The sequence below is a fragment of the Aquarana catesbeiana genome, linkage group LG05 (assembly GCF_042186555.1).
Source record: "Aquarana catesbeiana isolate 2022-GZ linkage group LG05, ASM4218655v1, whole genome shotgun sequence".
In the NCBI taxonomy this organism is placed as follows: Eukaryota; Metazoa; Chordata; class Amphibia; order Anura; family Ranidae; genus Aquarana; species Aquarana catesbeiana.
In genome coordinates this window covers 301,923,555-301,936,967 of record NC_133328.1, presented here as the reverse complement: position 1 = coordinate 301,936,967, position 13,413 = coordinate 301,923,555, and the positions used below count along the sequence as shown (strand labels likewise).

General features: G+C 41.2%; 1 protein-coding gene across 1 annotated transcript in view; it reads right to left on the bottom strand.

The window, feature by feature from the left end:
• LOC141144794 (dynein axonemal heavy chain 5-like) overlaps nucleotides 1–13,413 on the bottom strand; it is a 454,887-nt gene that overhangs the window by 294,172 nt on the left and 147,302 nt on the right. The window contains exons 37-41 of the mRNA XM_073630823.1: nucleotides 5,999–6,265; nucleotides 4,693–4,821; nucleotides 2,980–3,195; nucleotides 1,947–2,093; nucleotides 1,546–1,718 (exon numbers count right to left, since the gene is read on the bottom strand). Coding sequence (XP_073486924.1) covers nucleotides 1,546–1,718; nucleotides 1,947–2,093; nucleotides 2,980–3,195; nucleotides 4,693–4,821; nucleotides 5,999–6,265 — 932 coding nt within the window. The remainder of the gene's footprint in view (nucleotides 1–1,545; nucleotides 1,719–1,946; nucleotides 2,094–2,979; nucleotides 3,196–4,692; nucleotides 4,822–5,998; nucleotides 6,266–13,413) is intronic.

Below are 13,413 nucleotides of genomic sequence, written 5' to 3'. Positions count from 1 at the left end.
ACATAACATTACATTAAAAATGTCCCTCTTAAAAAGCGACCACAACCCAAATAGTAGGGAAATAAACCTGCAATTCAGGATCCAACCCTGGTGTCCTGAACAATATACAGGCCCAGATTGGTCATAGGGCACGCCGGGCTGAATGTATTATTAAGAGCAGTCTGTTGATGACTGGGCCGCAGAGCGGGAGGTAAGCGTCAACCGTCGTCCAGACAGGGCTAACACAGACTATGAATGCTGCTCAGCTCCCACTATGTGTCTCCGCTCCCGGCTCCCCCGCTCCACCTATTATGTCACCCTATCAGCAGAGCAGGGGATGGGAGGAGCTGGAGATCTGCATAGAGAGCAGGAGTCTTTTCAAAATAACCAGGTAATCACCTGCTTGTTTTTATGATCCAGATCTGCAGCTCCTCCCGCCCCCTGCCCAGCTGATAGGATGACATCGTCCGTAGGGTGGGAGACTCTGGAGAGGACACACAGGCTTCCTTCTGCCGAGGTAGGACTGTGCAGGGAGGCAGAGAGCAAAAGGGGGCACTGTGATTAGAGAGAAAAGGGGGGGGCATGACTGCAAGGGGCACTGTGATGGGGGGTTGTGATTGCTAGGGGCACTGTGTTATTAAGGGGACTGCACTGCAAAGGGGCACTGCAATCATTAAAGTGCCCCTCTACAGTGCAGTCCCCTTTATATCACAGTGCCCCTTTACATTAGTGTGGAGTATCGACTCCGTGAATATCCCATCACCAACGCCCTGGCCTCAGATCATTGGCCGCACAAGTGACAGCTTCCTGGTAGGCTAGAACATGGATCCTAGTCCTAGTCTGAACCCAATTCAGTTCATCACTGCTCAAGAGAATGGCTTGATTGCAATCTCTATTTTTTGGAATTTGCGGACTAGGTAGCACAGATTAACAGTCTTTAATGAGACTGTTAATTTGTGCTACCTAGTCCGGTCTCTCTGGAATCTCCTACTTGCAAACAGTGGCCTCCCAAGTGCCATTTAACCACTTCTCTAGTATTAGTGCACACCTGTGCCAAAATAAATTACTGGATTTGTGATGAAATGATACAGGTTTGAAAATAGGGTACTTAGCAGCCCAAATATATAAAAAAGTGGTGAGTGAACTCTCCTGTTGATCCAATGGAAGCCTGCTTCCTAACTGCAGTAAGTGTCCATTACTAAGAGTAAAATAATACTGCAAATCATTAGAATACTTTTGAAATTAGTGCATTTTATATACATCGAGCACAGGCACTTGGAACCAGCAGGGACCCAGAAAGTTGGCATTAAGCAGTTCTTTGACCTAGAGTGGTTTTAAAACCTTGCTGTAGAAAAATAGTAATACCAGAATATTGTTTTCTTTTTTAGGATGCTAAAATAAAATACCGTAGCTAGTAATTACATCTTTTGGTTTGTAGCTCTTGGAGAGAATTGTTTGGGTAAACCTTGTCAATGATTGATCATTTTGCTGCCACAAGTTAAACATTTTTTAGACTACAATGCTAAAATAGTACAGTTTATAAAGTTTGCACCCAACACATTATACCTGTCAGTCAGAGGGGTAATGACCAGCCTGTCAGTACAGCCTAAATACTCATTGCAGTAGCTGAATTCCACATCCGTAATCTGGATGATACATTTATCTATATCTTCAATGAAATAAAATCTGGACTGCTTTTGCCATTCAAAATCTGAAGCTGATCTGATGTTCATTCGAACCTGGAAAACAAAACAAACAACAATGCCATCTTGCATTAATTACTAAATAATTGCATTTTGCGTTATATTACATACTTCACATGCTATTAAAATTACTTTAAATGAATTTACTGATTAAGCATTCCTTACAAGCAACAATGTAGATACTATTAGGGAAAAAAAAAAAAAAAAAGAGAACATTTTCCATAATATTGTGTTTATTTAAATTACTGGAAAAATGTCACCTACCAAATCATCAAAGATATCCTTCTGGTGAACATGGATGGTAATTAGAGTCTCATATTTAGTTCTTTCCATTTTGGTCAGATCCTTTGTTGTCATATCAATCAGATCATTCAACAGATCAAGAAACTTCTGATTGGTTGTCTGCATGACCTTTAAGAACAAAATTCTGATGTTATGAAGGGATCATTATTTGCAACACACACTATTGCTACACAAATTGACAAATTATTATTATGATTAACCTCCCTGGCGGTATGATTATGTCAAATCAAATCAAAAACACTGAATTTTGCTCAGTTGCAGAATTGTCGCTGTCGTTATTTTCAGTGTTTGATGACGAATTTCCCCATGAATCACTATCGCTCAATTCTGCAAGTGATTCTAATTTACTATCTCTGTTTTCTATCTGGTCTAAAACCGCTTTTGATGTAAAGGGACGCTTTTTGGTTGCTATGGACATTCTCAAGTTTCCAGGCAGAAAGAACAGTATGTATAATGTAAAACTGCATGCAGGGCACTGAACAAAGCATTAGGGACAAAAGAGATGTGAAATGATTTAAAACAGTAACGGAATCTGTAAGATTACAGTGTATTCTATGTGTTTTGTTTTTTGCACTTTTTGAATTTGGCGCCAGGCCCCGTTCCCAGGCGTCACAGCGCTCGCAGGAAACAGAGCCCAGAATAATGAATCAGACGGAGTACACAGCCTGCGAACACAGCGGGAGGACATCACTGGATCCTGGGGACAAGGTAAGTAACTTACTCAGGATACTGAAATGCAATCCCGAGTGTAGCTCAGGGTTACCGCGTTTGGTAATGAAAATTCACGCCGAGCCACACTCGGGATTACCGCCAGGGAGGTTAATATCTGTGGGGGGCTTTTTTTCAACTGACAACAATATTACTTAGATTGATGTGAAATAATGAATTTTTAACTTTTTATTGTTATACAAATTTATACAGAATTAATCTGTAGAATATAAATCTGTTGTTCTCTTTCACACTCAGTTTGATATTATAAACATTGGTATTATACCTTTTTGTCTGTTTTTGAAATATTTAAGGCTTCTTCTGCATCTCTTGTCCAGATCATCTGAATCCCCAGCAAGCCAATTTGAGCAGGGTACATAGACTGGAAGTCATACAGCTTGAAACCTGAATCGCTGATTGCAATGGATGCTTGTCTGATTATGTTGTGTAAAGTCTTCTTAACACCATTGAGCAGAAGACCCAACCATGTCTCCACATTTCCCTAAAAAAAAAAAAATAAATAAATAAAGAACTATAACCTACAGGCTTATCATTCTATGATTATAGTCCAGAGAAAACTTTTTTTTCACATGTTACAGAGCTTCATTCAGTATAAATGTAGCTCATCTGGTCAAATTACCTAAATTGTTGGTGGAGGTATGTGTGTGGTAGTGTGTACTGTGTTTTACTGCCCCCAGTCAAATCTATAAATATACTCTGTACAGTGGTGGAGGGTGCCATATTCGTAAGATAATGAATTCCAATATCACCCAAAGAGAAATTGCAGACTTTTTAGGCACCAAATTGATAACTTTTTGTACTTTTAAAACATACAATTATGGTAGAGGCATAATTTCGGTTAAAATATCACAAGAAATAACCATTTTAAATGACATACTAATAAAAAATTGTATGTTTTAAAAGTAAGAATAGTTACAGTATCTGTATAGTGCTCAAAAGTCTGATAGCTTGTTTTGGGTGATATTGTAATTCACCCAATCAAACACATATTGGTCTAGTATTCTGACTGACCGAACTGAGAAGTAGCATGAGCTAAACTTGTGCTCTAAAAGGAGTATTACTGGAATGTTTTAAGCCTACATTCACATGGCCATTAAAAAAACACATTTGCAAGCGTTTTTATTTATTGATTTGAACACAGCTGAATTATTTTCAAATGAGACATTCACACAGATGTGTAAACATGCTCTGTGTTCAGATCTGTAACACATAAACCAAAAAAACTGCATCAGAGGAAACGTATACCAGATACAAATGCACTCTGGTATTAAAAAAAATAAAAAAACAGGACAATTTTACACATTTAAAAAATGGATCTAAAAAGTATCATTTACGCAGGAACTTTTGTATCAAAAACATCAGTAAAAGGTTTATGGCTATGTGAATGTAGCCCAAAACTTATTTTAAAGTCCTTCAGACATAGCACAGTAGAGGCCACCACACTTGACATGAAATAACCAAAACCTGGAGATCAGTTGTTTCTAAAGAGTTCCCAAGCTAGAACTTCTGGTGCTTCAAACACCTTGGAGCTGCTGTTTAAGGCTGGGATTACACTATTGCGAATTGAATGTGGGTTTTCCCGCATCCAATTTGCATAGCAGGAGATTGTGACTAGCTCTCTATGGAGCCGGTGCAAATTGCAAAGGAGCCCTGTATGTCATTTGGTCCGTATCAGGTCCAAATTCAGCCCAAAATTTGGACTGAAATTGGAGCTGATATGGTGAATGGAAATGCACTGGACTCCTGCTGTGAGCCGCTGCGTTCTATAGTGTGAACCCAGCCCTAAAAACTAAAAAATACCTGACTGCTGGAACTCATCAAAAGACCTGCACATGAAGCCAAAAGGATTTTACTTTTTTTTGTGTAATGTGGAAGACCTTTTAAGATCAAATATTGTTTGGCATCATTAATTATACAGACGATGATAAGGATATTATTTTATAGCAAATATTCAACTAATACTAATCACAGATATTACCTGAGCATTGACAGGCTCCCCTAGGTTCACCTTTTCCCCTTCTTGAGATTCAAAATACAAAATTTGATCATAGTTCTTCTCGTGAAAGCCTACTCTGTTAACATTGTCAAATAAACTCAGGAGATGAGCCTGAAAATAAAAATTCATAATACTTATTTTACTTATAATAGCCTTTAAAAAGATTTACAAACAATGCAACTTACAGTATTTACTGCATCCACAAATTCATACACTTCAAAAATATGTCATGCTATAAAGAATGTTCAGGGCACCCTAGTGCAGAGGGCTAACAGTGATTTCCATGCTGCTATGAGCACCTCTATTAGGAGTGATATGTACAGTGGAGGAAGAGGGAGAAAAAAACATGGACTTCTAGCTTCAGAGTTTTAGACAGTAGGGCAAGAAGCATCAACAACTAAATGGTTTGAAGAAACAGAACATAAGCATGGCTTTGGTTATGGGCAGAGCTGCAGATACTGAAACTACTATCTCTATGTGTCTAAAATACTGTAGCACATTGAGATAAAATCTAAAATTGGAGAAAATATATTTTCTGAGAAAAGGATTATAATTTTTTCTGTGATCCTTTTCATCATTGTAAAGTATGCATCAATATGTCAGCTGTTTAAAACAGAAACCAAAATATAAAAGATACATTTTAATATGTATAAAATAGTCTGTAGCCAAATAGTGCCATTGCTTTGTAATCTTTTTCAGCTATTATTCATATAGATGCACTTTGGTGGTCTGATTTAAAGAGAAATGAAAAGTACAGAAGAACAAAAGTACAGAAAAAAAATGTTTTAAAGTACTTCCAAATGACATTCATCAAACTATCAAATGTACTGAGGATTTTGGTACGAATGTTCATATGAACGTTAATTTGAAAATCTACAAGTATATAGCCAGCTTTAAGTCCAACGTTTCTGCTGCCATAAAAATACAGGAAGAGGTGGTAAGATTTAATTGCTCCTGTTGTGAATTATTTAAATCTGTCTTTCACACATTGCATTTGGATTTGACAAAGACCTTTTTCAGGTCGCAGCACATCAACACAGTCTTCTGGCACTGGTATGCTTTGTTTAAAACAAATATGATAAAGATCTGGATTTTATTTAATCATTATTTGCTGATCATTCCTTTTTTAATCAGTTCTGTTTGTATGTAGGAGAAGGCTGATCTTGCAATTAGCCTGGATTCATGAAAAGAGCGTATGGAGGATGAGCTGACTATCTTTTGTGTGTGTTCACTTTAAGAAAGTCAAAATATTTTTAATAATAAACATTAGTGAACAATATATGTTTACCTGAATAGTGTGTGAATCTGATGCTTGTCCAAGGATTTCCAGAAGAGCTGGATCTGAAACAAAGAAAAACCGAGGAAATACCAAACGCTTCTTTTCCAGGTATCCAGTGAGGGATTTTTGACACATCTCCAGCTGTTCAAGTAAATGTGGCAACAACTGTGCCAATGTTTCATCGCCAACACAGCACTGAACTATATTGGTGGTCTCATGAGCCCTCTGCATAATCTTCTGCCAGGATTTATCAATGTTCTGGAACCGCTTTGCCTCCTAAAATTAGTAAAGTGACAATACAATCAACATCTGTCCATGGTATCCTTATTTTTAATAATGATGGCATTACCCGTCAAGAACTTGGGTGAGTCATTCAGGTTAGCATCCATCTATGATTTTATGTTTACAGAAGATATGAGGGAGTACACAAACCTTTGCAATCTGCAGTCTACTCATTTATATTCCCCCCATCGCTCTTCAGAAGATTTAACATACAGAAATCTTTGTTTTTTAGAAAATGATTATCCTCCAACATCATCATGGGAATCAACTACACAAGTAATTGTAATTGTTTAGTAGCATAAAATTAACCTCTTGTTGACAAATACTTTACTTGATAGCACACATTGCCTACTTGAAGTAAATTACTTTCAACAAAGTAATTAAAAACATTATGTGTAGTTTAGTTTTCCCTCTGCAATATTTTAAGCAGATAATCCATATAATCATTTAGAACATACATCCCTGACATTTCTAAAGCCTATTTGGCCTTTGAAATATATGTAGGTTTTACTTTGAACACCATCACAGTAATTCCATCATTCATTTATTAATGTCATTTCTACATAGATCGGTAAATGTTATATAGTGGTTTACTTACATATACAACATTTTAATTTTATTACTTAACATTTTAATAATTAGAACCTTGGATCACTGCAAAATTCATAAATGTAAACACTGCTACATTAGTCAATAGCCAATGACCTTTCCACTGCTTAATATGAAGATGTGGGGAGCTGGGATACGACTTCCAAATTATAAGCTGTAAGTATTTTTAATTTAGCGTTTCATTTGCCAATTTTAGAACCACATAGAAAACCCCTGAAATTAATACACAAAAGTAACTTTATCATGGTTGCTTTTACACAAGAATATGCAAGCCCCTAAGCTGAAATACCTAGACCTGCAGATAGCTCAGTCAAAACTTGAGGCCTCATTCACACCAGATTTCACCAATACAAATCTGCCCTACAAAAATACAATTCCAGCCTCTTTACTGCCAAGCAGACCTATTTTATCACTCTCATTAACCACTTGCCGACCGCCTCACGCTGATATACGTCAGTAGAATGGCACGGGCAGGCAAAATCACGTACCTGGTACGCGATTGCCTTCCCGCGGGCGGGGGGTCCGATCAGACCCCCCCCCGGTGCCCGAGGCGGTCGGCTTTGGTCTGGGAGCGTTCAGTGATGAGGGGGAGGCCATCCGATCGGGGTCCCCCACTCGCGATCGCTCCCAGCCAATGAGAATCCTCCCCTGCCTGTGTGTAGTACACACAGGCAGAGGATGTGATGTCATCTCTCCTCGGCACGGCAGTTTCTGTTCCGGCGCCGAGGAGAGAAGACATCTGAGTGAGTTGCACAACACATGCACTTACAGTAGAACATGCCAGGCATACTTTACACTCCCGATCCCCCCCCGATCGCCCCCGATCACCCCCCAATCACCCCCCCCCCCCCCCCGTCACACTGACACCAAGCATTTTTTTTTTTTTTGGGGGGGGGGTTTCTGATTACTGCATGGTGTCAGTTTGTGACAGTTAGTGTGGTCAGACAGTGAGTGTTAGCACCCTTTAGGTCTAGGGTACCCCTAACCCCCCCAATAAAGTTTTCACCCCTTGATCACCCCCCGTCACCAGTGTCGCTAAGCGATCATTTTTCTGATCGCTGTATTAGTGTCACTGGTGATGCTAGCTAGGGACATAAATATTTAGGTTCGCCGTCAGCGTTTTATAGCGACAGGGACCCCCATATACTTTTAACCCCTTGATTGCCCCCTAGTTAACCCTTTCACCACTGATCACCGTATAACCGCTACGGGTGAGGCTGGTTAGTTTGTTTATTTTTTATAGTGTCAGGGCACCCGCCGTTTATTACCGAATAAAGGTTTAGCCCCCTGATCGCCCGGCAGTGATATGCGTCGCCCCAGGCAGCGTCAGATTAGCGCCAGTACCGCTAACACCCACACACGCAGCATACGCCTCCCTTAGTGGTATAGTATCCACGTCCCCAGCAGTTTAGGGTTCCCAAAAACGCAGTGTTAGCGGGATCAGCCCAGATACCTGCTAGCACCTGCGTTTTGCCCCTCCGCCCGGCCCAGCCCAGCCCAGCCCACCCAAGTGCAGTATCGATCGATCACTGTCACTTACAAAACACTAAACGCATAACTGCAGCGTTCGCAGAGTCAGGCCTGATCCCTGCGATCGCTAACAGTTTTTTTGGTAGCATTTTGGTCAACTGGCAAGCACCAGCCCCAGGCAGTATCAGGTTAGCGCCAGTACCGCTAACACCCATGCACGTAGCATACGCCTCTCTTAGTGGTATAGTATCTGAACGGATCAATATCTGATCCGATCAGATCTATACTAGCGTCCCCAGCAGTTTAGGGTTCCCAAAAACGCAGTGTTAGCGGGGTCAGCCCAGATACCTGCTAGCACCTGTGTTTTGCCCCTCCGCCCGGCCCAGCCCACCCAAGTGCAGTATTAATCGATCACTGTCACTTACAAAACACTAAACGCATAACTGCAGCGTTCGCAGAGTCAGGCCTGATCCCTGCGATCGCTAACAGTTTTTTTGGTAGCGTTTTGGTGAACTGGCAAGCACCAGCCCCAGGCAGCGTCAGGTTAGTGCCGGTAGCGCTAACACCCACGCACGCAACGTACACCTCCCTTAGTAGTATAGTATCTGAACGGATCACTATCTGATCCGATCAGATCTATACTAGCGTCCCCAGCAGTTTAGGGTTCCCAAAAACGCAGTGTTAGCGGGATCAGCCCAGATACCTGCTAGCACCTGTGTCTTTCCCCTCCGCCTGGCCCAGCCCACCCAAGTGCAGTATCGATCGATCACTGTCACTTACAAAACACTAAACGCATAACTGCAGCGTTCGCAGAGTCAGGCCTGATCCCTGCGATCGCTAACAGTTTTTTTGGTAGCGTTTTGGTCAACTGGCAAGCGCCAGCGGCCTAGTACACCCCGGTCGTAGTCAAACCAGCACTGCAGTAACACTTGGTGACGTGGCGAGTCCCATAAGTGCAGTTCAAGCTGGTGAGGTGGCAAGCACAAGTAGTGTCCCGCTGCCACCAAAAAGACAAACACAGGCCCGTCGTGCCCATAATGCCCTTCCTGCTGCATTTGCCAATCCTAATTAAGAACCCACCGCTTCTGCAGCGCCCGTACTTCCCCCATTTACATCCCCAACCAAATGCAGTTGGCTGCATGAGAGGCATTTTCTTTATGTCCTCCCAAGTACCCCTACCCAACGAACCCCCCCAAAAAAGATGTCATGTCTGCAGCAAGCGTGGATATAGGCGTGACACCCGCTATTATTGTCCCTCCTATCCTGGCAATCCTGGTCTTTGCATTGGTGAATGACTAGGCACACTTTCACAGGGTCTCCCAAGATGCCATCGCATTTTGAGAGACCCGAACCTGGAACCGGTTACAGTTATAAAAGTTACAGTTACAAAAAAAAGTGTAAAAAAAAACACACAAACAAAAATATAAAATAAAAAAAAATAGTTGTCCTTTTATTGTTCTTTCTCTCTCTATTCTCTCTCTATTGTTCTGCTCTTTTTTACTGTATTCTATTCTGCAATGTTTTATTGTTATTATGTTTTATCATGTTTGCTTTTCAGTTATGCAATTTTTTATACTTTACCGTTTACTGTGCTTTATTGTTAACCATTTTTTTTGTCTTCAGGTACGCCCTTCACTACTTTGAGTAGTTATACCAGAATGATGCCTGCAGGTTTAGGTATCATCTTGGTATCATTCTTTTCAGCCAGCGGTCGGCTTTCATGTAAAAGCAATCCTAGCGGCTAATTAGCCTCTAGACTGCTTTTACAAGCAGTGGGAGGGAATGCCCCCCCACTGTCTTCCGTGTTTTTCTCTGGCTTTCCTGTCTCAACAGGGAACCTGAGAATGCAGCCGGTGATTCAGCCAGCTGACCATAGAGCTGATCAGAGACCAGAGTGGCTCCAAACATCTCTATGGCCTAAGAAACCGGAAGCTACAAGCATTTTATGACTTAGATTTCGCCGGATGTAAACAGCGCCATTGGGAAATTGGGGAAGCATTTTATCACACCGATATTGGTGTGGTCAGATGCTTTGAGGGCAGAGGAGAAATCTAGGGTCTAATAGACCTCAATTTTTTCAAAAAAGAGTACCTGTCACTACCTATTGCTATCATAGGGGATATTTACATTCCCTGAGATAACAATAAAAATGATTAAAAAAAAAAAAATGAAAGGAACAGTTTAAAAATAAGATAAAAAAGCAAAAAAATAATAAAAAAAAACAAAAAAAACAAAAAAAAAACAAAAAAAACCCACCCCTGTCCCCGCTGCTCTCGCGCTAAGGCAAACGCAAGCGTCGGTCTGGTGTCAAATGTAAACAGCAATTGCACCATGCATGTGAGGTATCACCGCGAAGGTCAGATCGAGGGCAGTAATTTTAGCAGTAGACCTCCTCTGTAAATTTAAAGTGGTAACCTGTAAAGGCTTTTAAAGGCTTTTAAAAATGTATTAATTTTGTTGCCACTGCACGTTTGTGCGCAATTTTAAAGCATGTCATGTTTGGTATCCATGTACTCGGCCTAAGATCATCTTTTTTATTTCATCAAAAATTTGGGCAATATAGTGTGTTTTAGTGCATTAAAATTTAAAAAAGTGTGTTTTTTCCCCAAAAAATGCGTTTGAAAAATCGCTGCGCAAATACTGTGTGAAAAAAAAAAATGAAACACCCACCATTTTAATCTGTAGGGAATTTGCTTTAAAAATATATATAATGTTTGGGGGTTCAAAGTAATTTTCTTGCAAAAAAAAAATGTTTTCATGTAATCAAAAATTGTCAGAAAGGGCTTTGTCTTCAAGTGGGTGATCTGTGACATAAGCTTCTAAATGTTGTGCATAAAATGCCAGGACAGTTCAAAACCCCCCCAAATGACCCCATTTTGGAAAGTAGACACCCCAAGCTATTTGCTGAGAGGCATGTCGAGTCCATGGAATATTTTATATTGTGACACAAGTTGCGGGAAAGAGACAAATTTTTTTTTTTTTGCCCTGCCAAGGGAATATGTGAAATTACACCCCAAAATACATTCTGTTGCTTCTCCTGAGTATGGGGATACCACATGTGTGGGACTTTTTGGGAGCCTAGCCGCGCACGGGACCCCGAAAACCAATCACCGCCTTCAGGCTTTCTAAGGGCGGAAATTTTTGATTTCACTCTTCACTGCCTATCACAGTTTCGGAGGCCATGGAATGCCCAGGTGGCAAAAAAAACCCCCAAATGACCCCATTTTGGAATGTAGACACCCCAAGCTATTTGCTGAGAGGTATAGAGAGTATTTTGCAGACCTCACTTTTTGTCACAAAGTTTTGAAAATTGAAAAAAGAAAAAAAAAAATTTTTTTTCTTGTCTTTCTTCATTTTCAAAAACAAATGAGAGCTGCAAAATACTTTTTATAACAAAAAGTAGAAAATATCATTTTTTTTCAAAATTTTCGGTCTTTTTCCGTGTATAGCGCAAAAAATAAAAACAGCAGAGGTGATCAAATACCATCAAAAGAAAGCTCTATTTGTGGGAAGAAAAGGACGCATATTTCGTTTGGGTACAGCATTGCATGACCGCGCAATTAGCAGTTAAAGCAACGCAGTGCCAAATTGTAAAAAGTGCTCTGGTCAGGAATGGGGTAAATCCTTCCGGGGCTGAAGTGGTCCCCGTCAACTCTTTTCTACCTTCAACTCTCTACTTTGTCCTCTGCTGCCTCCCCCACTAACTCACTCACTGTCCAGGAGATCGCCAATCACTTCAAACAGAAGATCAATACAATTCGCGTGGAGATCTCTGCTGTTCAGATACCCTCCATGCTTTACACTTCATGCCCACAGGTACAAACATTACTTCCCTCTTTCAACCCCACCACTATAGATGAGGTTGCTAAACTACTTACTAACGTCCATCTTACCACTTTCCCTCCGGATCCTGTTCCCTCACAAATGCTACGTTCACCCTCTGGCTCTATTCTACACTCTCTAACCCACATCTTCAATCTCTCCCTCACTTCTGGCATCTTCCCCAACTCTCTAAAACATGCACTAGTCAGCCCCATACTTAAAAAGCCCTCACTGGACTCGTCCAATCTTAACAACCTACGCCCCATTTCCTTGCTCCCCTTTTTATTCAAACTCCTTGAACGACTGGTCTACAACCGACTGAGTGACCACCTTGCTAATAATAGCCTTCTTGATCCCCTTCAGTCTGGATTTTGTCCTCAACACTCCACATAAACTGCTCTCTTAAAACGAACAAATGATCTACTAATGGCCAAAACCAATGGACACTATTCTGTACCCCTACTCTTGGACCTCTCTGCTGCCTTTGATATGGTTGACCACCCCCTCCTCCTTCAAAAACTCTATGCCTTTGGTCTCCGTGACTGCACTCTTCGCTGGTTCTCTTCCTACTTATCCAACCGCACTTTTAGCGTGCGGTTGGATACCCAAATCTATTTCTCTACCTCTCAGCTCACTCCCTCCATCTCCTCACGTACCACTAATTTACTAACAGATATATCAGTTTAGATGTCACACCACTTCCTCAAACTCAATCTATCCAAAACCAAACATAATTTTTCCTCCTCCATGTGCCCCTTCCCCTGATCTCTCTGTCAAAATCCATGGCACAACTATAAGCCCTATCCTGGCATGCCAAGGTCCTAGGTGTAGTCCTGGACTCTGTCCAAATCTTGCCACCTCAACCTCTGCAACATCTCCAAAATACGCCCCTTTCTACCCCAAAAAAACTCTTAATTCACTCCCTGGTCATCTCTCGTCTCGACTACTGCAACTCCCTTTTCTTTGGCTTACCTCTAAATAGTCTATCCCCCCTTCAATCCATCATGAATGCTGCTGCCAGACTCATCCACCTTACCAATCGCTCTGTGTCCCCACACATTTGTGTCCCCATCAGACCCTTTTAGATCCCCATTCCATATTTGTGTCCCTCTCAGAGAGACCCCGCATATTGGTGCCCCCCTTAGAGTCCCCTTCGATATTTGTGTCCCCATCAGAGCTCCCTTCCATATTTGTGTCCCCATCAGAGACCTCTGCATATTTGTGTCCCCACCAGAGACCCC